At 39.8% G+C, this 27,689-nt stretch overlaps 1 protein-coding gene across 3 annotated transcripts in view; it reads left to right on the top strand.

Annotated features, from left to right (window-relative positions):
- Positions 1 to 27,689, top strand: part of PCSK5 (proprotein convertase subtilisin/kexin type 5) — a 500,900-nt gene that overhangs the window by 192,910 nt on the left and 280,301 nt on the right. For all 3 annotated transcript variants that reach the window (XM_068974738.1, XM_068974739.1, XM_068974741.1), the window contains exon 8: positions 22,302 to 22,514. In XM_068974738.1, the coding sequence (XP_068830839.1) occupies positions 22,302 to 22,514 (213 nt within the window). The remainder of the gene's footprint in view (positions 1 to 22,301; positions 22,515 to 27,689) is intronic.

Genomic DNA, 27,689 nt, shown 5'->3' on the forward strand with positions numbered 1-27,689 from the left:
CATGACTACTGGAAAAACCATAGCCTTGACTAGACGGACCTTTGTTGGCAAACTAATGTCTCTGCTTTTGAATATGCTATCTAGGTTGGTCATAGCTTTTCTTCCAAGGAGTAAGCGTCTCTTAATTTTATGGCTGCAGTCACCATGTGCAGTGATTTTGGAGCCCCAAAAAATAAAGTCTGACACTGTTTCCACTGTTTCCCCATCTATTTCCCATGAAGTGATGGGACCAGATGCCATCATCTGTGTTTTCTGAATGTTGAGCTTTAAGCCAACTTTTTCACTCTCCACTTTCTCTTCCATCAAGAGGCTTTTTAGTTCCTCTTCACTTTCTGCCATAAGGGTGGTGTCATCTGCATTTCTGAGGTTATTGATATTTCTCTCGGCCATCTTGATTCCAGCTTGTGCTTCATCCAGCCCAGCATTTCTCATGATGTACTCTGCATATAAGTTAAATAAGCAGGGTGACAATATACAGCCTTGACGTACTCCTTTTCCTATTTGGAACCAGTCTGTTGTTCCATGTCCAGTTCTAACTGTTGCTTCCTGACCTGCATATATGTTTCTCAAGAGGCAGGTCAGGTGATCTGGTATTCCCATCTCTTTCAGAATTTTCCACAGTTGATTGTGATCCACACAGTCAAAGGCTTTGGCATAGTCAATAAAGCAGAAATAGATGTTTTTCTGCAACTCTCTTGCTTTTTCGATGATCCAGCGGATGTTGGCAATTTGATCTCTGGTTCCTCTGCCTTTTCTAAAACCAGCTGGAACATCTGAACCATAGGGTTGTTTAAATGCAGCCCTAATTTGAAGCAGTGAAGTGCATGCAGTTAATATGGCCGCTCGAGTACAAATAATTATCATTCTTTCACCTTTGTGGGACTGGTGTTAGGGTTTTAATCAGAAGACTGGACTAAGCCATTTCCTGGTTATTCTGAAAGAGCCTGGAGGAAAAGCTTCTGTACTTGTTCTGTATGCACTTTCTAAATGTAGCTCAGGTTTGGTTCAGACATTCCTAGCTCTGTCAATTTTCAGCTACATTAGAACCTTTGAAACAATAGGATAATGTTCTAAGTTGTTACATAGGCTTTTCCTTTCAGGGTTGCCGGAACACCAAATAAATGTACTCTAAGTAATCTGGTGATATTATTACCAAAGCTCTGGACTACTTATTATTATTCTCTGTATATATCATTGATGGAATGGTTATTCAAGTTAAATAAGTCATGTTTAGTTCAGATTTCATTTTCAACTGTTTGTGTCTAGCATTTAACACAATAAAGAACAATCTGAAATTTCTCATTAAAATGGATCTATTTATGTCAGTAATGCACAAAGCCTCATGAAAATGCCCATATATGGAGAGAATGTCCTGGATTCAATAGCTATCATTGAATCACATGGTGTGGACCGATAGTTTTCAATTTTATTTTTGCTAGTGAATCTTTCATTCATTGAAAGTCTTAACTGGAAGGCTAATATAAAAAACAAACACAAATGTGGTATGTTGACTGAAGAAGGAAAGAGCTAAGATTATAAACAAGATGATCTGAGAAAACTAGCAAACATGTAGGAAGATTATATTCAGAAATGAATAATTTGAAAAAAATTATTCTATGCTTATCATTACTTATAAAAGTAACCCATGCCTGTTACGATGATCATTACTGTAACAATCAAATTAAAATAGATTTCCTATCCAACTAGAACACTACTGCTAAGAGTATGGGCTGCATCTTTCCATACTCTGTCCACATTCACTGGGGCCAAATGGGGGTCATATGTCTGTACATGTTGCTGTTTTCACCTAACAGTGCAGCATGGGTATCCATCTGGGGCATTCCATAGGATAGGACTCATTTATTTTCATTTTTAAAAATTTTGGAGTATGGAAATCCCATAGTTGATTCTACTTTCCATAGAGGATCTTTCAAGGTTTTAATCTGGAAAAACAAGGACTTTAGTTTTAAAACAAACAATTTATTATACTTTTAGAGTTAAGATAGTAACAAAAGAAATAGTTCTTATAAAAAACAAATTATTCTAGCTCTCAGCATTGCATATCTAATTATGGAAAGGTAGTAGTGACTCATTTAAATGTGATAAGATCAGCATGAAAGGGTTTTCTTGTGTTTAATACACATGGGGCTTGGGACTTAGGCTACCATTGAGTCTAGGATTTGTCATTTACTGTTCTCTGACTGATTTACATCAAATTACCTCTCTGCTTCCATTTCCTCATCTACAGTAGGGCAAAAATGGCATTTACTTACAAAGATGTTATGAGTAGTAAGTGAGATGATAATGCATATAGAGCAGTTGACACAATGCCTGGACCACAACAGGTGCTCAAGAAATACCATATATATGTGTTTTTTTTCCAAGAAGGAGAGCTTGTCCTTCCATAAAACTTTATATATATATATTCTCAACCCCCAATTATTCTCTCCCATATCATTTCCACACTGTGGAGTTCTAGATGGTTCTGTTTAGTTACTTATAATGGTAGATTAAAATAATATGATAAAAGTCAGTATAGACTTTTTGAGTTCTGTAATGTCATTTATTTTGTTCTTCCTATGTCTATACTCACCTTCAATTTTACTTGCCTTATATTAGCTCATCTTTAATTTCATTAAAATAGCCTATCAGTATACAGATTCATTTCAGTTATCTATGATGTGGCTTGAATTATTTCCCAAAGGCTGTTTCTCTAAATATCTGTGACTATATAATTTATTACTTTGAAAGTCATATATTAGACAGTCTTTTCCAAGTAAAAGAACTCATTCATTCTTCCATTATCAGGCATCAAATGAAATAGTAAAATTTATATTCTTTGAAATTATTTTAATTTCTGCTATTTATATAACATTGTCAAATATATGGAAAATAATTGGATAATTACTTTATGTAAAATTAGATTAGAGAGCACAATAACAAAAGAAATAAGTGATATATTGGCTGAGTTATTTAAGGAATGAGGGAATAAATGAGTAATAAAATAATTCCTTCAAGGAACCAGTTGAAAACCCATGTGGCAATTTAAAGTCACTGTAACTTATTACAGTTTTACCTACATCATCCACAAAGTACAGGAATTGGAATTTCTTCTTTTTATTAAGCTTAGTGAACTTCCACACTGTAGGTAAAAGAGAGAAGAGACATCTAAGTTTTTTATGTAATGCCTAAAAGTTGCCCCAAACTATCAAGACTATTGAACTAAGGCTAAGAGTGATGAATGGAGTTAAACTGATGACTAGGGGTGGGGGGCTGGGGAAGCATGTTTTAGTTAGGGAGAACAGGGAGTCATCTTTGAGGAGGAGGCAATATATGAATGGAGACCTACATGATAAGAAGCCAGTCAGGTCAATAGATGTAAAAGGAATGTTCTCTGCAGAAGGGACAGCAAGAGCAAAAAAAGCACTCTGAGTGGAGAATGATTCGGGTGTATTTCCATAACAGAATGTTTATTTGGGTGTTGGGAGCAACAGGAACAGATAGCAGGCAGTAGAAGGCTGCCACAGATGTAGGCAGGAGGCAGCTCAGCAGGGCCTCCTAAACCATGGAGGGCATTTGCCTTTTAATCCCATAGAGAAAGCCAGTGGAGGTTTTCAGCAGAGTAGCAGCCTGATGGAATACACAATTTGAAAACATCACTGCTGTGTAGAGAATGGACTGCAGGTGGGGTGAGGGATGGAAAGGCAAGAGGGGAAGGTTGAAATGGTCCAAGAAGGAGTTGTTAATGAGGCAGACTAGGATGACAGCAATACCAAGACATCTGGAGAGCCTGGTGGCAGGAGAGAAGACTAAGGATCAAGAAGGATTTTTCACAAAGGAAATAAATTTTGCTCAGGGAGTCCAGGTATTGATTGCATTCTTTACTTCTGCTTGCTAATCAAAAAATATAGCAAATATTGAATTTCAAAGTGCTCTCTGTTTGTTTAAGTATTTGACCTGGTAAAATGGAACAGTTTTCAAAGACTTTAACAAAATCAAAATTGATTCAATTTATCGCCCCTTTAGAATTAATGTGCCAAAATTGCTTAAGAGAAACCATGTCACAGGTGACAACTTACTCTTTCTCTTAAAGATGTTAATAGCACTTTATTTGATGCTAAGGGGCTATAAAATTAAATGTAAGAATTAGAGTTATATGATTTGGGCTGCATGAAAATAATAATAATAGTAATATATTTAACATTTGCCACTCTATTATACTTTACACACTCTCCTAAGCCCTAAAATAGATAGCTTTTAATCTTAACAATAATCTCATAAGATATATATTCTTCTCAGTTTTGTAGAACATAGATAGCATAGCTAAAGATGTCAGAATGCAGGCTTCGATGAACTAATAATTTTGCTGTTAAAATGCTGCACTCAGTATGTCAGCAAATTTGGAAAACTCACCAGTGGCCACAGGACAGAGAAAGGTCAATTCTCATTCCAATCCCAAAGAAGGGCAAATGCCAAAGAATGTACAAACTACCATACAGTTGCATTCATTTCACATGGGAGCAAAGTTATGTTCAAAACCCATCAAGAGAGGCTTCAGCAGTATGTGAACTGAGAACTTCCAGATAAACAAGCTGGGTTTAGAAAAGGCAGAGGAACCAGAGATGAAATTACCAACTTTCTTTGGATCATAGAGAAAGCCAGGGAATTTGAGAAAACATCTACTGCTCTTTCATTGACTGCACTAAAGCCTTTGACTCTGTGGATCACAACAAACTATGGAAAATTCTTAAAGAGATGGGAATACCAGACTACCTTACCTGTCTCCTGAGACACTTGTATGCAGGTCAAGAAGCAACAGCTAGAACTGAACATGCAACAGTGGACTGGTTCAAGAATGCAAAAGGAGAATGTCAAGGCTATGTATTGTCACCCTGTTTTTTCACTTATATGCAGAGTATATCATGCAAAATACCAGGCTGCATAAATCACAAGCTGGACCCAAGATTGCTGGGAGAAATATCAACAACCTCAGATATGCAGATGGTATCACTGTAATGGCAGAAAGCTAAGAGGAGCTAAAGAGCCTCTTGCTGGGGGTGACAGAGGAGAGTGAAAAAGCTGGCTTGAAACTGAACATTCAAAAAACTAAGATCATGGCATCCAGTCCCAGCAGTTCATGGCAAACACAAGGGGGAAAAGTGGAAACAATGACACATTTTATTTTCTTGGGCTCCAAAATCACTGTGGATACCTAGACAAAGTATTAAAAAGCAGAGACATGGCTTTGTTCCATGGACTCCAAGGAGATTAAACCAGTCAATCCTAAAGGAAATCATCCCTTAATTTTCATTGGAAGGATAGATGCTAAAGCGCCAATACTTTGGCCACCTGATGCAAAGAGCTGAATCATTGGGAAAGACCCTGATGCTGGGAAAGATTGAAGGCAAAAGGAGAAGGGAGCGGCAGAGGATGAGATGGTTAGATAGCATCGCTGACTCGAACATGAATTTGAGCAAATTCTGGGAGATAGTAAAGGACAAGGAAGCCTGGCATGCTGCAGTTCATGGGGTCACAAAGAGTCAGATGCAACTTAGTGACTGAACAACAATAAAGAAGTTAGAATGTGGGCCTCAACAAACTAATTTTTGTGTGTGTCATTTTTATACTGTTTGGTGCATCTAACCTTCTCCCTTCACCTGTGACCACACATTCAAGCTTTTCTCCTGTTACCATGGCAAATTAACTGCTCTTCTGCCTTAGTCTGCTTCCTGTATTTCTTCACTGAACCCCATTCCTTCTCACCTCATCAGTGACAGGGCTCAGTCAATTATCTTTTCTTTCATCTTCAGAATTTCTCTCTTAACTTTATTATTGCCACCCACATTCATTCATACTGCTAAAAAGAAAGAAAGGAAAAGCCACCTCTGGTCTACTTGTGCATACGTGTGTGTTCAGTCGCTCAGTCGTGTCCAACTCTGCGACCCATGTACGGTAGCCCATCAGGCTCCTCTGTCCATGGAATTCTACAGACAATAATATGGGAGTGGGCAGCAATTCCTTTCTTCAGGGGGTCTTCCCAACCCAGAGATCACACCCATGTCTCCTGCACTGCAGGTGGATTCTTCACCGTCTAAGCCACCAGGGAAACCCTTCCAATTACTCCCTTTTTTTTCACTTTAAAACAAAATTCCTTGAAACTGTAGTCATACTTGCCCTCTACAACCTCATTTTTCCTGTTATCTGGGAAGCCGTGGCATCTGGACTCTGCCCCATCCTTCCACTAAAGCTGTTCTTGTCAAGTCAGTTCATTCACTCAGTTGTGTCCAACTCTTTGTGACCCCATGGACCGCAGCATGCCAGGCCTCCCTGTCCATCACCAGCTCCCGGAGTTTACCTAAACTCATGTCCTTTGAGTCAGTGATGCCATCCAACCATCTCATCCTCTGTCATCCCCTTCTCTACTTGCCTCCAATCAGGGTCTTTTCAAATGAGTCAGCTCTTCGCATCAGGTGGCCAAAGTATTGTAATTTCAGCTTCAGCATCAGTCCTTCCAATGAACATTCAGGACTAATTTTCTTTAGGATGAACTGGTTTGATCTCCTTGCTGTCCAAGGGACTCTCAAGAGTCTTCTCCAACACCATAGTTCAAAAGCATCAATTCTTTGGCGCTCAGCTTTCTTTATAGTCCAACTGTCACATCCATACATGACTAGTGGAAAAACCATAGCTTTGACTAGATAGACCTTTGTCGACAAAGTAATGTCTCTGCTTTTTAATATGCTCTCTAGGTTTGTCATAGCTTTTCTTCCAAGGAGCAAGCGTCTTTTAATTTCATGGCTGCAGTCACCATCTGCAGTGATTTTGGAGCCCAAGAAATTAAAGTCTGTCACTGTTTCCATTGTTTCTCCATCTATTTGCCATGGAGTCATGGGACCATAGGCCATGATCTTCATTTTTTGAATGTTGAGCCAGCTTTTTCACTCTCCTCATCAAGGTCACAGTTAAACCCAGTACTCTTCCCTGAGTTCTTACCTAATGTCCTGACAAGGAGGCCTGCCTGGTTCTTTCCATCCACAGTATAACACACATGCACTCCAAGCCATCAGAACCCCTTCTTGGCAACTTTTATTCTTCCTTCCGTGTAATAGGTTTACTTACTATGTTGATTGTCTCTTCCATAAAGATCCAGAGTTTGACTGTTTTGTTCTGTAGTATATCTCAAGTACCCAAAACAGTGTCTTGCACTCAGTAGGAGTTTAGTGAATGAATGAATGTATGAATGACTTCCATGGCCACTTGCTGCATATATTGAGTTTTTTGCTTAAGGATGACCCTTGCATTGTTTTTGGTTAATATTTTGGAAGTTAGTTATTATACATGATATAGTCTAGTGATTACTGGACCCAGACTCTGCATTCAGACTCTCTAGTGAGTTCTGATACCTTGCCCTTTTCAAGTCAGTTAGCCTCTCTGAGTATCAGTTTGTTCCTCTGTACAATGGAGCTAAATGCTAGTAATTACTTTGTAGAACTATTATGAGGATTATAGGATTAATGCCTGTAAACTACTCAGCAGAGTTCTGGAACATAAGAGTCTCTAAATTATGTTATGAATCTTAATCGTTATCATTAGTAAAATGGCAAGAGTAATAAAAGTAAAATACCAATTAATCATGTGAAAGACGATAAAAAGTTTTTATTGTTCCAAATTTCTGGATTTAATCAATTTCATATTGCTGAATGATCCTTAGGGAAGGTAAATATATAATCCTGAGATTGTTATTAGGGAGTGACCAAAATAAATGGAAGAAAATGGGAGGGTATTTTCTAAAGCTTTTCTAAAAAACACCAATAAAATGCTAAAAAGGGGGACCAATAGAGGGATTTTGCTATCAAATACACTTGAGAAATACCACTTACTATATGCTTTCTTTATAAATTTAAAAGCATATTAAAAGCTTTGAGAAGTCCTCCAATAGAAAGATATGTTTGTTTATTTAATCAATGTTCTAAATTCTAACCACAAGGAAGCTTTTCTTTTCATGACCTCTTTTGACTTGCTATTAAATTTCATTGTAAATTCTTTAGAACTGCTTTGTGAAAATTCAACTAATCTTATTAGACATTTAGAGTTAGAATGTTAGAATGGAAATAATTTTAGTGATTGAGTTGCTTTTACCAACACTTATGTATGTATTTACTTTATGTTATTGCCATTCACCCAATCTCCCTTCCTGAAACTTGTCATTTCCTCTTTCCTTCATTCTAGTCATGTTTATTACATGTCCTGACATGTCTTTCTTTCCTGTCCTCCTTCTGAAAAGTCCATGGAATCTGGCCTCTTGTCCTTAGAACCAACATTTCTCCCACAGGCTTTGGCAATAGCATGATTTCAAAACTTCCATCCTCCCAGCTTGAGCGTCAACTTTCAATTCAGCATGAACACTGAAGCCGAAGTACTTTTACGCGTACATCTTTGCATTTGTCTTTATAAAACTCATCACTTCTCCCTGTGACCAACAAGGAACATTCTAAGCTTCTTAGGAGGGCACATAGGGTCTCTTTCAATTTTTTCAGGAGTCCCAGAATCAAAATCTTGAGAAAGGATCGTTTTAAAAATTTGCTCTCATTCAAATGGATACTATTTCACTTACCAAGGGATCCTGTGATTTGGCTCCTTGGTATGACTGGCAAAGACTCCTCTCAGGGAAAACTCTTGGCTTCATCTGCCCAGACAGTTCTAAATAAGAAATGATTTTATAAAATGAGTGAGTTGATTGACAGTGTTTCAGGGATAGGTGACCAAAGATTTGTGTCAGAATAAGGAGCTTATTGCCTAAAGTTGTCTTCAATTGACTATTCATTCATTTATTTCTTACTGTATTCAGGAAACACTCACTGGTGCTTTGGCTCCAAGCACTTTGCTAGGTGCTAGTGAAAGGTGAATAACAGTCAGGACTTGTCTTTGGGGAACTCAGCATATAATGATGAATAAAGGTTCTAAATTAAGTGCCAACAGACTCCCAGATCTATTAAACAATAAGGACAGGATTAAAACACCTAATAAAACTTAGTGCCTTGCAGTCATCTGTTTTGCTCTATTTGGGTTATTAAACTATAACAATACATTTGATATTCATCAGCAGGCATCTAATGCATTGACAGTTTTGCAATTTCCTGACAACTGTTTATAATAATAGCCTTTAGAAAACAAGCAAGAAAGCCTAGAATTGAATCTTTTTCTTTTCCCATAATCAGAAAACCTTATATTGGGGTTACCAGTACTTCCCTGATTATTTTACTCAAGAACTGTTTCTTCATTTTTCACTATATATCAAGCACTGATTTGACATTTAGCTTAATCTTTCATCTGGAGAAATCATGTACTTCACTGTAGATACTGTAGAAGCGTGACTTACAAGTGTTTGCTTTGCCATTTTCCCTACACAAGTATACTTTCAATTCCAGGTTCTTTTTATTTGAGCTTTTTAGGCTTTGGGATTATCAATTAAGACATTCCAATGATTTCATACAGAACCAGTGTCAAGGATGAGGAACACAAGTAGGTGAAATCAGCGTCAGTGGTCTCTAGTCTCCCTGTTGGACCAGTGGCCTTCATCCCATCCTCACTCTGCTCTCAGGAGTCCAGAGGGAAGCCAGGACATTTGATGAACATCTGTTAGCATATGTCAGGTTGTTGAGTCTCTTGTGAAGTCTCTGATAAGTATATCTCCTTTCTATCATCAATTTTGCTTTCAATTCACCAGCATTTACAGCTGATTGAATATTTGGAATACTTGCTGAAAGCACAAGCTTGCTTTATTATCACACATTGTCTCATTTACACACATGTGCACACACACACATTTCTTCAACCTTAAAGGAATATGTTCACCAGAACAGGAGAGAAGAGATATAATGAGCTTATATAATAAAGCAGTAATAATTGCTCAGTTGTGTCTGACTCTTTGTGACCCCATGGAGTATACAGTCCATGGAATTCTCCAGGCCAGAATACTGGAGTGGGTAGCCGTTCCCTTCTACAGGGGATCTTCCAAACACAGGGACTGAACCCAGGTCTCCTGCATTGCAAGTGGATTCTTTAGCAGCTGAGCCACCAGGGAAGCCCAATAACCATAATAAAATTAATCAATTCCTCTTGGAAAGGATATGTTTTTATCCAATACACACCCAGCTGTAGCAGACTTGGTACCAGTTTGCATTTTAATAAATGACAGATTGCTGTGAAATTAGCTGGCAAATGATGAAAAACTTTGAAGCAAAGACAGACAGGGGAGCTTTTTTTATATCGATTCCACTTCAGGAAAATTGACTTTAACTGGAATTTGTTTTAAAAATCCTCCCCTAGAATTGAACTACGTCCTGATGGAATTCTGTGTTTTTAGAACATTAACAGAGCTAAGAAGTTACTTGCCAAATGGACCCAGAAGATCATTATCCATTTTAGAAACAGAGATATGTTTTCATAAATACATAGGTGGTTTCACATTCTGTAGTTGAAATTATCTGGTATCTGAGTATCAGATTCAAATTGCTATATCATTGTGAATTGTGCTGCATTTATATTGAAAGGAGCACGTGTTTATCCTGCCTTGTATAATGCACATGTCACGTATCTTTTGTCACCTTATTTTTAGTTTAGAGATTTGTTATTAATACTGTGAGTAGTTTTTATTAACTTTTGCAAATTCCATTCTAATTCCCTTCATTCTTCTCATGGATTAACCAGATATCAAGAACAGTCCTCTTTCCTTTTAGTTTGTTTTGTTCTATTTTTAGTGACTACTGGGCCGCCTGGGGAGTAAATGAAGTCCTTATCACAGAAGTCATTCTAGTATAGTCTGGATGTCTGTGTTATAGGGAAGATACAATGTTATACAAGGATTAGATTGGGTCAAGTTCAGGTTCATACCAATTCTGAGCTTCTGTGATTCTAAACATAGATTTGAGAAAGCTGATGGGGAGGACAGATACATCAGTTTCCTTCAACAAAACATGTCAGCAATCAGAAAAGACAGGCCACCATGTAACAGACAAGGATAAATTGAACTGAGTTGATAATATCAAATGATTTAGAAGTATATGTGACTTCCACTGAAGACTTTTTTTCACTTTCCCTGAGCCTATGTTCCTCATCTTTAAGATGAAAACAACCAAATTTAATACTCAGGATTGTAAACATTATTATGATTATTACCTCTGATGGCCTCTTGAGTTAGACATAGAGATAATCCTCATGGAACCTCCCCCAGTTTATAGATTTGGAAACTAAGTCTTGGCAAAATAGGTAACCTGGCCATTAAGAAGCAAGACTGTGAGTCGGACTCAAGCCACAAATCCAGTTCTCTTGGTCCCCATGCTCTGTGTGATGTCTGCTTTTATGAACGCGTCTCCTGGGCCTGTCTCTGCATACCCAGCTCTCAGTGAGCAGTAGCTTTAATTCTGGTTGTGAAAGTGAACACTGCAACAGGGATCTCTCTCTCCTCTGAATTCCTGGTGAATTTATCATTTGGGCAACTGATTTGCCATAGCCTACACTTCCTTATGACTTCCCTGGTGGCTCAGATGGTAAAGCGTCTGTCTACAATGCAGGAGACCTGGGTTCGATCCCTGGGTTGGGAAGTTCCCTGGAGAAGGAAAAGGCAACCCACTCCAGTACTCTTACCTAGAAAATCCCATGGACAGAGGAGCCTGGTGTCCATGGGGTCGCAAAGAGTCGGACACGACTGAGTGACTTCACTCACTCACTCACTCACACTTCAGTATATTGTCTCTTCCCTTCATCCCTGGATGCAGCCCATGATGATGTAGAAAGTATTGGCTTTAAAGTCACAAAGACCAGAGTTGAAATCTCAGTTTGGTTTCTCTCTAGAGTTCTGAAAAGTTACTAAGTTATCAGAGTTTACATTTCCATGAGGCAAAGCTATGATGACACTCACTCTATGGAGCCATCATGAAGACTGACTGCGGCCCCACATACACGCCTGTCAGACCAACTGCTGGTCTTCTCTCCAGAGGAAGGCCAACATTTGGTGCATCTTTAAGGACCCTAGAGTATCTTTCACAATCTTGTGAATGATATAGGTGTAATATCAGTCGTAATTTTTTTCAGAAGTATGATTTGCTTTCATTTGAATCAGTATTATTATGGGAAGAAAATGTAAAGGACCGATTTACACCCTTTCAGAAATGTTATGAGCTACCCTAGAGAAGGTCAAAGTCATTGCTTCATGGAGTACAGGCCTGTGACATCAAGCTCACGGTGGGCTTCAGAGAAGGGCAGCTTTGCTCACCCCTTCAAAGCTGAACTGGGAGTTGAAAACTAGCCGGCAGGAGATATTCACTTCTCCAGAGCTGCCTGAGAGAAGGCGATCAGTTTTTCATTATTACTGGATCATCCTCTATCCTTCTTTCCAAATGCCCTTTCAAACATTTACAATAAATTCTTTTCATTGTTCTTGCTGAGTTGCGAAGTCATGTCCGAAACTTTGCAGCTCCATGGACTGCAGCACGCCAGGCTCCCTCATCTTCCACTATCTCCTGAAGTTTGCTCAAACTTGAGTTCATTGAGTCAGTAATGCTATCCAACCATCTCATCCTCTGTCGTCCCCTTCTCCTCCTGCCGTCCATCTTCCCCAGCATCAGGGTCTTTACCAATGAGTCAGCTCTTTGCATCAGGTGGCCAAAGTATTGGAGTTTCAGCTTCAGCATCAGTCCTTCCAATGAATATTCAACTTTGATTTCCTTTTAAGATTGACTGGTTTGATCTTGTATTCCAAGGGACTCTTAAGAGGCTTTTCCAGCACTACAATTCCTGTTGATAATAAATGTTCTCATTCTCTGTGAAAGGAAGTTTTCAAGTTCTACTCCTTCAGTGTAATTGAAAGGTGATGATATCTTTCTGGGCAGTTTCAAAATAGAGAATTAATGTTAGTATTGAAAATATCCTTTTCCATCTCATAAGTCTGGCTCTCCGCAAAGTCTGAGCATGACGCTGCATTTGCTTTGTGATGACCGAGGATGGAGAATCCTTTGGGAGGTGTGTCTCTTTTTCCCTTAAGAGGGGAGTGCTGGGACGGTGAATGTACCCAGAATAGCTATCTTGGTGCTGTTCATTCTTGTGATTATTTCTGAGGGCAGAGGTTCACACGTACTTTTTCAGTTGCTTGGAATGAGAAACTGACAAACCCAGATTGCCTGCTCCTCCCCTACAACCAGTGGTCGCCTTCCCCAGGCCCTGAGAGAATCACTGGAACAGGGCTTAGAGCTTGCAGGACTGTGGAAGTGATCAGAGTTAATATTGGTAATAAACCTGAGTATTACTTAGGCTCCCATGAGTCAAATGAGGAAGACAGGAGCTGAGGGAAAAAAAAGGGGCCATTGATCAGTCTGAATTGACCATAGTTATCACATGAAAGGCAGACAATTACTTGGAGATTGTTGACTTGGTGAGTGAGATAAAGAAGGAAAAGAAGGATTTGGGGGTTTGTTTCTTTTTTTTTTTTTCCCCCCTCTCCTCTAATGCACCATTGCTAAGCAGTGTTTCTCTAAACTATGTTGTTAAGCATTTTTAGCAATACCTAGTGTCAGTAAGAGTCAGTGCAGGACAGCATTGGTCGAGGTGGGACTGGATTACTTGGTCCTCGCCCTGCCACTGATTGGCTCTGCTCACTTTATTCCCTTAATTTCCTTACGTAGAAATGTAAAAATTTACATTTAAAAATGTGTCCAGTTTTAAATAATATTCATAGCACATTCTTGGGCTGCACGTTTTACTTATGTGGAGTTTTTAAATGTACAGAAAATCCACAGGTCAACAGGAATAGAATTCCTTGCTTGAAAGCATACTTATTTCCATTAGTAAACACACCTGGTTTTTATTTACTCTTAGATCTTCTACTATCCTTTCTCCCTGAAAGACTGACTTTCTTCTTCCAGTTAAAAATAAACAAGGGTAAATAAATCTACCCTGATGTCATACTATTCTCGGGACCCAAGGGTCACACCATTGTGCACTTGGTGATAAAGTGCAAAAGCTGTATTGTGTGTCCAAGTCCTCGGTCAGCCCTTCGAAGAAAGGGCAGCTCTGATAACAGGATTGATTCTACACGTCTTCAGTGAGCTGATGCTTTACTGAATTTATATTCTGGCAGATATGGTGAATAAGCAATTCAGTGTGTTTCGTTTTGTTTTCTTTTATATGTACTTGGTAAATATAATAGTAGCTTTTTATCAGGAATCTGAGACTGGAAGAATTCTGTATTTGCAGCATTGGTTGGTTATTCTTTATACTAGTCTTTGACTATATAACTGTAGGTGTCCTTTTAGAAAACTGAGCTAAAGTCCCCTTGAGGTTCCCTGAACTCAGTGCATCATGCTGCTCCTTCGTATACTTGAACACAAAGAATATGGTGGAAAGACCCTAAATATAGATACTTAAGTAGAATTTAAAATGGTGGCATTTTACCAGAAATGCTTGCAGTTCTCGTCACCAGCATCTGATACTACAGTCATCACCATCAGGCTTTCTATTTCTTTGAAAGGAAAGTCAACTGCACGTGGTATGCTCAGGAATCATATAAAATGGATTTTCTTTTGTGCATGGTAAAATGTATGTGATCGCTAATAACTACATCTGTTGTTTAGTCGCTAAGTCATGCCGACTCTTTTGAGACTGCTGGGCTGTACATGGGATTTTCCAGGCAAGAATACTGGAGTGGGTTGCCATTTCCTTCCTGAGGGGATCTTCCCACCCAGGAATTGAACCCATGGTTCCTGCTTTGTCTCCTGCTCTGCAGGCGGGTTCTTTACCACTGAGCTCAGGTTCAATTCCTGGATGGGGAAGATCCCCTGAAATAGGAAATGGCAACCCACTCCAGTACTCTTGCCTGGAAAATCCCATGAACAGCCCAAGGGTCACAAAAGAGTTGGGCATGCCTAAGTGACTAAACAACAGCAACAATAACTGCATCTGATATTTTCAGTGTGTTATTAAAGAGCCAATAGGACATTTTAAAATGCTTAATAAATGTGGCTTAGTGACCTATGCAGCAAATCAGAATATGGAAAACTGATGTGGGGCAGAAAAGATGGGTGAGGTTGAGACGGAGAAGAAGAGAGGGCAATGAAGTACTATCACTTGAGAAAAGGGAGAAAAGACAGAATTGCAGAGAAGTAGGTTATCATTCACAAAGCCTTCCTTAACTGCATTTGTATTTTCAGACTTTTTCTCTCATCAACCATTGTTTGATAGGCTAAGTAGCATAAAATGAGACTGGTAAAGACACTCCCACAGAGTGTTTTTGTAATTCAGTCTGTGAATATTTAGATGGTCCTTCCACCAAATCCAATTTCCTGCTACAGGAGCAGTTCTGGAAGTGGACACATGAAAGCAGGGATGGAAAGATTGAGAACAGCAGCGGAGCAGGCTCTGGAGCCACGGAGGGCTGAGCCCCACGGGTACTGGTGGAGAACACTCTGTTGTTTGTTGGCTGCCTGTTGAAATTGTCTTTGGGAAGCTGTTGCTGTCCATTTTTAAGCTTTTTTTAATCCTAGAATTTTTGCTTGGAAACAAGTGGGTAGCAGCCTGAGTCTTGCTGAGACTGCCCTCAGAATCACCAGATAAACCACAGTTAATGACAGTGTTTTATTTTATTTTTTGTCTGCAACTCATGGCATGTGGGATTTTAGTTCCTTGACCAGGGATCACACCTGCACCCCTGGAGTGGAAGAATACTGTCTTAGTCACTGGATCGCCAGGGAAGTCTGACAGTTTCGTTTTGAAATGCTTAGAGTCAGTCCTCTGTTTACCTTAATAATCCTGAGAACATGATAACTAAACATTTTGAACACAGAGCCAGAACCAAGAGAAACCTGTATACTTTGCACGTCGGGCACTCCACCGTTATGGAGTAGATCATAAAATTAGTCTGATGTGCTTCTTTCCCAGGGGAGGATGCTGTGGCTGGCACAAGTAGTGCCTCAGCATAGGATTGCTCCCAACAAAAGCAGCACTTAATCCCTAGATTCCTCACTGTCAGAGGCCACATCTCCTTCTTTTACTCATTTAAAGACACCTCATATCTATCTGCCTCATTTAATTCCCTTGGACATTTGTGGGGCTTGACTCACTTTATTCCCTGGGTCTTATTCCATCTCATATAATTAATTTCCCCATCCTCATCTTGCCCAGATTCACTGATTGAAGAAACAAGTCTCAGGCTTTAGTCTTTCCCAAAGACGTCCACTCACGCATCTATCCCATGACTATGTTCTCTTGGTATCTTCCCAGAGAAGGCTTCCTCCCATCAAGTTACATCACTGTAGTCTCCAAGGCACCAGAAGCTGTGTTCTCCTGATTTGTTTTGAATTGTGGGTTAGATTTCTTTTCAGGTAACATTTAAGAAAACTTCATTTTCCTGTGACTCATCTGTCCCTGTGATGATCGTGACTCAAAGATTTATTAAGTATGACTTTAAAATGCAATATGTATATATTTTAAATTCTGAAACAAGCATCTTCTTTGTTGTTGCTACTGTGTTGCCTTTACATCATGATTCTAGACCAAAACTAATTTTTTCAGTGAACCTAGCTCTGTTAAGGAACAGGATTTATTTTGGAAATGTTTGTCAGAATACTTTCGAGCTTTCAAAAAGATGAACAGTTCTCTCTTCATATCTTAGGTACTGAACAGTCATAGGTGTCCTTGACTTTCTCCAGCCTCTTCCAACCTGAAACCCCTTCCTGGTGAATCATGGATGGAAGAGCTTCCGTAGAGGGCTGCAGTCTTCTCTCACTGATGTGCAAAGATCAGAAAAGGGCAGGCAGCAGAGCACTGAGGGGCTTTGGTAAAATTGGGTATCAGGCTGTACTTGGGAGACATGGCCCTTAAATGAGAGTTCCCCCTCCTTCAGTTGTTTTATTGTGTCTGTCTCTTCTTGTCAACAGACATGTTAGGTTCTGATCAGACTTAGTCTCCCTTGCCTGTCTCCATTCTACTCTCCTTACATTATAGTGTGCCCATTACTTAATGTTACTCACGTTTTTATCTGTAAAAATGCGTACCTAACTGGCTTGAAATTAACTGATAGATGTGAAAGCATCCAGCACAGTGTCCTGCCACATCTCTCTATTGCCGGAAGCCTCTGGTCATTTAGTCATGCTCCTGAAGAATGCAGTTGACCCTTGAACAACACAGGTCCACTTTGACATGGATGTTTTTTCAGTAGTAAATACTATAGTATTTACTAATGTAAATACTATATGGTAAAGAGACCCAGATTTGATCCAGAAACATACACACAATTAGATATACAATGAAAGAGAATATTTAACATTTGGTCAAATGGGTCCTCCGTGGATTTCACAGTGCATTTCACTGTAAATTTACTATCTTTTGACTTGGCACTCATATTAGAGGACTTTTTTTTCTTTCATTCAGAGTTACCAGTTGTAATCATAATACTTTACCACAGTATAAAATAATGTTATTTCCTATACTTTGGGAAAATATGTCTCAATATTTTTTTCTCTTTAATATCTTCTGCCCACCTTCCCTTCTCCTTACATCCCACATTAAGAGTTAATTCTTAAATTACTCTGAATTTCAGAGAAATGTCCAGATTTCTTTTTACCCCATATGTTTTGGTTTTCCAAATATTGCACACTAATGAAAATTCCCTGTGCATCTGTAGTAAATAAACCTTTGAATTACTAATTGTTTCAGATTAGCCCCCTAGATCTTTAGCAGCTGTCTTTATGGCATTTTCAGCCCACAGATTCAGTCTGTTTATTTCTGGGACTTTAATCATCGGCCATACACACAGGCAGAGAGGTCTGGTTGCCTTGTAGACAACGTGGGGGCAGCGCCTGTATGTGCTGTAGCCTGGGGGCAGGGAGGGGGGTCTACTCATCCTTTATCTCCTCCTCTCACCTTGTGTCATTCACTGCCAGACTGCCAGCAGAGAATGCCACAGCCTGGTGGGCTGAAACAGCACAAATGGATGTTCTCACAATCTGGAGGCTAGAAATCTGGAAGCCCATGATCAGGGTGCTGGCAGAGTTCCTTCTGGGAATGCCTCTCTCCTCAGCTTGCAAACAGCTGCCTTCTTGCTGTGCTGTTAGGAGGTCTTTCCTCTTTTGACACTCTTTGGTTGTCTCATCTTCTTAAAAGGACACCATCCTGTCTGACTGTGGCCCACTCTTCTGGCTTCATTTAACATTAATTACCTCTTTAAAGGCTCTTGTTTCAAATACAGTCTCCTCAGGGGTTAGAGCATCCTCTGGCTTCTGGTGGCATCCACCCAATGGGTACATTAGTGGAAAATGGAGGAGAGGGAGGAAGAGACGGGTCTTGCTCAATGCATAGTCCCCTGGGCTCCTTCCCTGCAGGACCAACATGGGCTGGCACACCCCCTGACCAGTTTTCAGCTCTGTTTAACCCCACAGTCTCCAGTTTCTGTGACTCCCTCTCTCTCACTCGCTTCAGGCCTGGGGATGTGGTAGTGAGGTGATTACAGTCTCCATAACCTCCTCCCCTGGAGTTTTTGCCTTTACCATGCTCAGTTGGGTTTAAGCTTTGGGTCTGGGATTAGTGAGCATTTCTGAGTCCCAATTTGCTCATCCGTTAAAAAATTGATACAGACTTGAACTGTGCAGAATTATTGTGTACAATAATAATAAAAAGCAGAGACATTACACTGGCAGCAAAGGTCCATCTAGTCAAAGCTATGGTTTTTCCAGTAGTCATGTATGGGTGTGAGAGTTGGACTATAAAGCTTAGTGTCAAAGAATTGATGCTTTTGAACTGTGGTGTTGGAGAAGACTCTTGAGAGTCCCTTGGACTGCAAGGAGATCCAACCAGTCCGTCCTAAAGGAAATCAGCCCTGAATATTCATTGGAAGGACTGATGCTGAAGCTGAAACTCCAATACTTTGGCCACCTGATGTGAAGAACTGATCATTTGAAAAGAGCCTGATGCTGGGAAAGATTGAAGGCAGGAGGAGAAGGGGACGACTGAGAATGAGATGGTTGGATGGCATCACCTGCTCAATGGACATGAGTTTGAGTAAACTCTGGGAGCTGGTGATGAACAGGGAGGCCTGGAGTGCTGCAGTCCATGGAGTCGCAAAGAGTCAAATACGACTGAGCAACTGAACTGAACTGATTGTGTACAAACAGAAAAATGTTTGTACAGTGCTTGATGTATAGAAAGCCTCTGTAAATGTTAGCCTCTGTGGTTTTTAGGGCACAATGAACCTTCTATGTGTAAAATTCCTCTTGATCATAAAACAGACATTATCTCTTAAGAATTAGCCCTGGATTTTCGGTCTTAATGGAGAAATAAATGTGTTTTTTTCTGTTTATAAAAATCCTACATGGTCACAGTAGGATGGTATTAATAAAATAAAATTCCTTTCTAATCTTATTGAGCAGGATAAATTCTATTATATTGTCACCTGATGGTAGCTTTAAGCATATCACTGTATTGCACATTAACTTCATTGCATACACAAGCACATATACTTCTAAACTGAGATTGTACTATATCATTTTGTATCCTACATTTGTAATGATATTACAACACAAAAGTGTCTTTCAAATTTTGTCTTACAAAATATTTTTTTTAATTTTTTGAATCACATAATAACAATGCTTTTTATTTTATTAGTTCTTTTAAATTGGAGTAAATCGAATATGTTTATACATAAGCACACAGTCATAATTTTATATAGATATATAAATGTGATTGTGCCATACGTGCTTTTCCATCATTTTGTGGGTTTTAAGCCATCATCTGTTATGGGGCTTTTTAAACCAGGTAAGTTTTGGCATCATCTCAAGCATTCTGTTTGGTCAGGTAAAGCTTCCACGTGACCATGCCTTTTCCTGATGACAGAGCTCCTCAGTGTGTGATGGAAAGGACAGATGTTGGTGATGAAATGGGACCTTCTTCTTCTTCTCTGGCTGTGATGTAATGTATCTGAGATACAGATACGGGTCAGTCCCCAGAGTTTCTCAATCTTGCCATCCACATCACAGTGAGGAGTAATTCCCTCTAGAGAATTAAAAGCATTGAACAAAATCTTTCATTTATGATATCTGGGTGATTTTTGCATCTTTCTCTATGTTTCATGAATATTTGGATGGGAAATTGAAGGATGGTAAACCAGGCCCAGCTGTCTAGTGGCAGTAACGTCCAGAAGTCTCTCCCCCCTCTCTTCATGAATTTTTCCCATTCCTCTGTAGTCATATTGCATTTTTCCACATTGAAGGACAGAAAGAAATCTATGCTCAGGTCAAGTCAAATCCTGTCATAAATATTCTATTCCTTGAAAATCCAAGGTCAGGAGAGTTTATCAGAGATACTCCAGATTCTTTGTTGTCTCTCTTTCTTTGGCTCTTTTTCTAGAAATTCCAGGACAATACACTAAATACTTTGAGACCATAAGACTTGGGGCCTGGAAAGAAATTTAACCATCACTAGCTTTGTGACTTTGGTTCTCAGTTCCTAATTACAAACTAGCTTCCCACGTCGCACTAGTGGTAAAGAACCTGCCTGCCAGGGCAGGAAATATAAGAGATGCAGCTTTGACCCCTGGGTTGGGAAGATCCCCTGGAGAAGGAAATGGCCACCCACTCCAATATTCTTGCCTAGGAAACCCCATGGACAGAGGAAGCAGGCAGGCTACAGTCCACGGAGTCACAGAGAGTCAGACACAACTTAGAACACATTATTGTATTCCTAATTACAAAATGATAGATTTGGCCTAGGTTCCTCCAGCATGCCTTATAGATTCGATATGGTGAAATTTCTGAAGGATTCCGCTATAACTGTTCCGAGAGATCTTCAATTTGGCTTATTTTTCTCTTTTCTCTGGAAGATCTCGTCTTATATAGAAAAATAGTCAATGCATCTATGTTCTTTGCTTCGTCTCCTTACTTATGTTATGACCCTAGGAAAGTCTTTCAGTTTATGCCAAGTTTTGTAAGAAAAACCAGAAACTTCTTGGATCTGGTTGAAGAAGATATCCACAAGCAAATATGATTGGAAATTACAAGTCATGCCACCCTTTTAGGGCTTTGCCACGAGTGGTCACTCACCTAAAGACTCTTCAAAATTCTGCAAAAAGGAAACCTGTTTAATTTGGTTAATTCAGTTTCCCAAAGATATCTGATCTTGAAATTCTTATATTTCTGGTAGCATCTATTAACATCCCTCATAATTAATGTCCCTGGCATACATAGAGGAGATCGCTCTAGAATGAAATTCTGCCCTTTATTGACAGTGTGGTCTCAGAGTAAATACATTACATTACTTTTGGACACCTCACATTACTCATATATCAAATGAGGGTGCATAATAGCACCCACTTCATGTGGATGTAGATTTATAAGAATATCATATGACTATAAAATGTGACTGATAATATGCCACCTCTGAGGTCTGGCTGTCTGGGTTCAAATTTTGTCCTACCATTTACTGGCTTGTGACCTTAACATTATTTCTGTATCTCAACTCTATCTCGATGAGGGGGACAAACTTGGTACCATTCTCACAGTCACTGGAGGAATTCAGTCCAATTCATGTAAAATATTTAGAATGGTGCTTGGCCCACTGTAGGTATCTAGCAAATGTTAGCCCTTATTATTGTCATTGTTGGTGCTCTTATTACTTCTATGACTATCTCAGGTAAAGGGGTTATTTTTGTTTCTTTGTTTAATCGGGATATAGTTGACATTAGTTTCAAGTATTCAACACTAATGTTTCAATATTTGTATATAATTGTGAAGTGATCACCACAGTGAGTCTGGTTGACATCCATCACCATACATAGTTGCAGTATTTTTCTTTGTGATAAGAAATTTTAAGATCTACTTTCTTAGCAACTTTCAAATGTACAATATAATAGTATTAACTATAGTCATCAGACTGTACATTGCATTTGGATTATTTCATTAAAAGCAACCCCTCTAACCTCAGAAAGCAGCTCAGATCCATCATATTATTAATAGAGGTTCATGTGCTGTGCTCAGTCATTTCAGTCATGTCCAACAGTTTGCGGCCTATGGATTGTAGCCAGCCGGGCTCTTCTGTCCATGGGATTCTCCAGGCAAAACTACTGGAGTGCCCACCCAGGGGATCTTCCCTACCCAGGAATTGAACCCATATCTCTGGGGTCGCCTATATTGCAGGCAGGTTCTTTATCCACTGAGCCACCTGGGAAGTATTATACCCCTCCTGCAAATGCTTACTTCTGCTGTGTTGATATTGATCTTGTCTTCATTCGGAATCTGTGACCTATTTCTGTTTGTGCGCAGGGGCGGAGAGGCCTCGGCTCAGTTTTTGTCTGGGCGTCAGGAAATGGTGGAAGGAGCAAAGACCACTGCTCCTGTGACGGCTACACCAACAGCATCTATACTATCTCCATCAGCAGCACAGCTGAAAGTGGAAAGAAGCCTTGGTACCTGGAAGAGTGTTCATCCACACTGGCCACAACCTACAGCAGTGGAGAGTCCTATGATAAGAAAATAGTATGTACCATTTGCTTCTCTGGCATGATTGGTTTATTTATCTTGAAACACAAAGGGAGAATGCATACATTTATATGCACAAGTAATATATGGAAATAGAATGTTAAATTAGCTAATTGCTTCCCTGGTGGCTCAGACGGTAAAGAGTCTGCCTACAATGCAGGAGACCCTGGGTCAGGAAGACCCCCTGGAGAAGGAAATGGCAACCCACTCCAGTATTCTTGCCTAGAAAATCCCATGGATGGAGGAGCCTGGCAGGCTATAGTACATGGGGTTGCAAAGAGTCAGCTGTGACTGAACGACTTCACTTTCCCTTTCTTTCAACACAAGTATTTGTAAGTGTAACCATTCTGTTACCAAGTCATTAAAAAAGCCTTTCTGGGTCATTTACATTCCAGCATTGAATGTTTTCTCAAAGACAAATGAGTGGACCACATTCACCCTGTGAGTTAGTGGTAGAAAAGAAACTGGGTGGAATTCTCAGCCCCGTTCCCTATTACTCTGTCCCCATACTGTCTTTGAATTTCAGTTTCAGATCTTTGGTTTCAAAGTAGGTACAACGAATTCAGTGTGACCTAAACCTCTGTCAAAAGTGTTTCTCAAACACCAGCACAAAGTTTGCCTGAACAAAAAACACAGTACTCTTGTGTGATCTGCTTACCAAGATGCCCTCCTTATTATGCAGATGGTAAAATGGTTAAGAGTTCATGTTTGCAGAACCAGCCTGCTTAGGTTGCATTCACTGTTGAACCGTTTGCTAGCTGGTATCTTTCGGCAAATTACTTAATTTTTCTGTCTCAACATCCTTAACTGTCAAATGGGGACATTTAATGATATGTAGTTCACAAGATTTATTTCAGCGATTATGGGGAAGTAGATAAAAAGTGCTTTGTACATTGATCCATTTAAGACTTTTGGGATGCCCCCACTCAGTGCAGCCGACTCTGAATTTCAGACACCTTTGCACTTCTTTTCCCGATCATGATTTTGCAAAATGTCTCAGGATTTGTCTTTGAAAGTGAAGCTGAGCTGCTATATCTGAATCTTTTTAGCATTTAGCCAACACCCTGCTTTTAGATCCCAGGATTCATATAGGTTTGGGTCACTCTGCGATGCTCCCTCTGCCTTTATACAGTGCTGGAAATAGAGGTGAGAAGGTACTCTGTCCTCATGTAATTCTTCATCCATATCCATTTGGTTCCTCTTGATTCCTGATTATTATAGGCTTCATATTTGATTTCTCAGCTACCTTCTCCTATCCTCTTATTTTATTTATTTGTTTGGTTGAGTTGGGTCTTACTTGCGGCATGAAGGGTCTTCATTGCATCATACAGGATCTTTCCTTGTGGCACATGGACTCTCTAGTTGTGGCACACAGGCTTAGTTTCCCCGTGGCATATGGGATCTCAGTTCCCCAGTCAGGGATCAAGCCCACATCCCCTACATTGCAAGGTGGATTCTTAACCACAGGACAACCAGGGGAGTCCCCTTTTACTATCTGCTTTAGTTACATTTTCAGATTGATTTAAATAAAAGCCGCCTATCAATATGGATATAATACCTTCTTTCTCTAATACCTTCATAACAATTGGATTAAACATATTCATATAAATTTCCCTGAAAGTACTTCCATCATTCATCAGTAAACATATTCCACAATACAAAGTAAAATATGAAAGGAGAAAATACAGAGATGACAAGTTTTGAAGTATCATGACTTTTTTCATGGGAAATGATGCTCTATGATATTTTACCTTCATAATGGAAATGCTTTCGTCTAGGAATGTTTCTTTGGCTTCCAAATTTGCTTATCTCTCAGAACTCATTGGAGAAGGCAATGGCACCCCACTCCAGTACTCTTGCCTGGAAAATCCCATGGACGGAGGAGCCTGGTAAGCTGCAGTCCATGGGGTCGCTAAGAGTCAGACACGACTCAGGAACTTCCCTTTCACTTTTCACTTTCATGCATTGGAGAAGGCAATGGCAACCCACTCCAGTGTTCTTGCCTGGAGAATCCCAGGGACGGGGGAGCCTGGTGGGCTTCCGTCTATGCGGTCGCAGAGTCAGACACGACTGAAGCGACTTAGCAGCAGCAGCAGCAGCACTCATAGTCAAGGCCCACTAATACTGAGTGACATCTATCAGTTCTGCATCGTGGAAATCCTGATGAAACTCTCTGGAATAAGAATTGTCTTCTCAAACTTCTAGAGTCTGAATGCATCTTAAGGTATCTTACCATTGCCTCAAAGTTAACATGCCTATCTAGTGCTATTATTTCCTGCAGGACGGTTGTGAGAAAGGTGTTTTTAATACCTTTATTCCATAAATACCTTCCTTAAGAGAAGCTTATAGTCCAGTGGGCAAAATATCCAGGAAGAAGGAAGGGTTGCCTGGGTCCAGGTGGAAGAGCACAGTGTAGACAGAGGGACCTTGGAATCACTCCCCAGAGATTTACTGCTTACACTTGACCTCCTAGGGCCTTTCATCCCTATTTCCTGTGATTGTGTTGCAGCTGCTATGTGTCCCATTGACTCGGTGGCCATTTAGGATTCTCCTATGGATGGACAAATCAATCATTCTGTGATGAAAGATAGGGCTTAAAAGAAAAAATGGACACTGTGAAATAACGTCGATATCCTAGATTCGGGTCATATTTCACTTTTCCCTAGTTGCTGCTACTGATATCAAAACCTTCACTGACTTACTCAATGTATAAATTTATCTATGTAACTTTTACTTGGCTCTACCTTTTGTTTAACCTCTCCCATTCTCATGGCAGCTATTTGTTAGTAATTCTTCTGTAGCCAGTTCTCAGAATTTCTTATTTTGCCTGAATCTCCAAATTACACTTCACTGGACAGGAGTGCTGTAGCTGTTTCAAATTATAATTTCTAGCTGCAGACAGACCACTCAGTGCCTAAGTAACTTCTGGAATCCTGGTTCCCTTATCTGTAAAATGGAGGTAAAGCCAGTACCAACGTCATGCATGTTCATGAAGATAACAAGATACTGAGCATGAGATATTTGCACAGCTCCTACAGCAGCAAGCCACCTAGTAAGTGGCTGGTATCCTTGTTCCCTAAGTCAGTGTAGCTTTCTGCATCATGGGAGCTTAGGCCAGTCGTTTTTCCAGATGTTGTTAATGGAGGTGCTTCATTTTTCCAATCTGTAGAACCATGATCTGCTCCATCCACCCCGTAAAGAAAGGCGCTTTGAAGGTGAACATGTTGACTAACAGTTTGAACATGAGTTGGCAGCAGCATCAGCCTTCTATGGTCCAGCTGCCCCTTTCCCTTCTAGATGTCAGAATGACAGATAATCCAGCTCTGCACTTGGGACCTGTTCTCCACCAGTCTTTGAACAAGCTGCCTATGGTCCCTCAGAGATGCCCGCATCCTGCTAGTGGCATCTGTGATTGAGTGTTACAGGAACAGTGTCTCTCTTTGTTCTGGGGCTCCCCTCCCCAGGCCGTCCATTTCCTTTTGTAATTTGTACCTTCTCAAGAAGAGCACAGTTGTCATTCTTCATTCATAGAGCACCTTTGTGAGTTGAACTGAGGCAGACACTGAGGATCCAGGAGAGAGGAAAGGTCTCACTGCTTCTGGGAAAGCACTTTTGTTAAATAAATTTTACTTGTCTTTTTAATGGTGTTCAAGCAGGAAAACCTTGCCCTGACTTTCAGAACGTAGCCCAGTCTCTATCCCGTTTTCCTGCCATCACTATCGATACCGTTGTGGACCTTAGTATTCCACTCATGCTTTAATAGATTGAGATCAGTGTTGGCCTTGAACCTTATTACAGCAAATGAACCATCCAAAGTATCAAGATTACTCTGATAAGAAGCTTCCCTATAAGCGAAATAGAAATCAGTGGAAATGACTGGCTATTATGAAATAATATGTTTTTCTTAATAACACCATATCCATTTTATTCCATGCTGGACATGTAGTACTTTTATAATTATATTGACATGTTGTAAATGTAACATTTTGCCCTTCTAATGTATACCTGGCAGTATGCTGTGCACATTCAATGTACCATCTCTTTGTATCCTCAAAACCCTATGCAGGAAATCAGATATTGTACCCATTTTACTGATGAGGAAAGTAAAGATTAAGAGAAACACAGCTAGTAAGTAGTAGAGTCTGAATTCCAACCAAATTTCGGTTGAACCCCCCAGCCCACCTTGTGACCAATGTGCTCTCATGTCCAGTCCAAGGACGTCCAGCATGGGGCTGTATGAAAGAATGGCATTGTTCTTGCCTGTTTGAGGTTCTGTTCACAGTGATCAAAAAAATGAAAGTTTGTGGAATATATAGGCATCCATTGTTTTTCACTACTTGGCCCACTATTTTTTCTGATATGGAAAGTAATCTTAATTTTTAAATTTAGTACATTTACTTTCATTTATATTCTTGGCAACAGTATATTCAAGTTTTATACACTGTGAATACAATGAACGATTTGTTTCATAGTCCTTTATATCAGCGTGGTCCAGTAGAACTTTCTGCTATAATGGAAAGGTTCTCCATTTGTGCTGCCAAACTGGTAGTCACTAGACATATGTAGTTATTGTGAAATGTGGCCAGTCTAATGAAGGAACTTTAATTTTAATTTGTTAAGTTTTAACTGATTTAAAATTAAATATCCACATGGGACAAGTGGTAATTACATCAAGCAGCATATTTTTATTTTTATGGCTCACTAATTTTGAATTTCATGCCTTTGACCTCTTCTTAACTGCCTCAGACAATCAGTCCTCTTGCAGAACACCTAAGCCCTTTGCCAGTCTGAGTTGCTAATTCCTATGGCCTGGCATTGAGCTCCCCAAAGTTTCTATGCCTTTTGTGTGATTTCAAACCAGAACCCTCACCCTCTCATGTGAGACATGACATCTGGCAGGACTACTGTTTCCCCAGAAAGCACTTCTTTTATGCCTCTTCTCAAATTTTTCTTCAGGAGGACTGTTCCTCCTCACCATCCCTCGAAGGAATGGTGCGACCCTCCCCTACACTCTACTCTCTTATCCTGTTCAATTTTCTTTCCAGTGTCCTTAGAGCTACTTAATGTGATGTTACGCATTTGCTTATTGACTATACATTTTCCATACCAGACTGGAAACCACTTGAGGTTGAAGACTTTATTTTGTACCTTCCCAGAACCTGAGCTCCATAA

This window comes from Capricornis sumatraensis, chromosome 6 (genome assembly GCF_032405125.1).
Source record: "Capricornis sumatraensis isolate serow.1 chromosome 6, serow.2, whole genome shotgun sequence".
In the NCBI taxonomy this organism is placed as follows: Eukaryota; Metazoa; Chordata; class Mammalia; order Artiodactyla; family Bovidae; genus Capricornis; species Capricornis sumatraensis.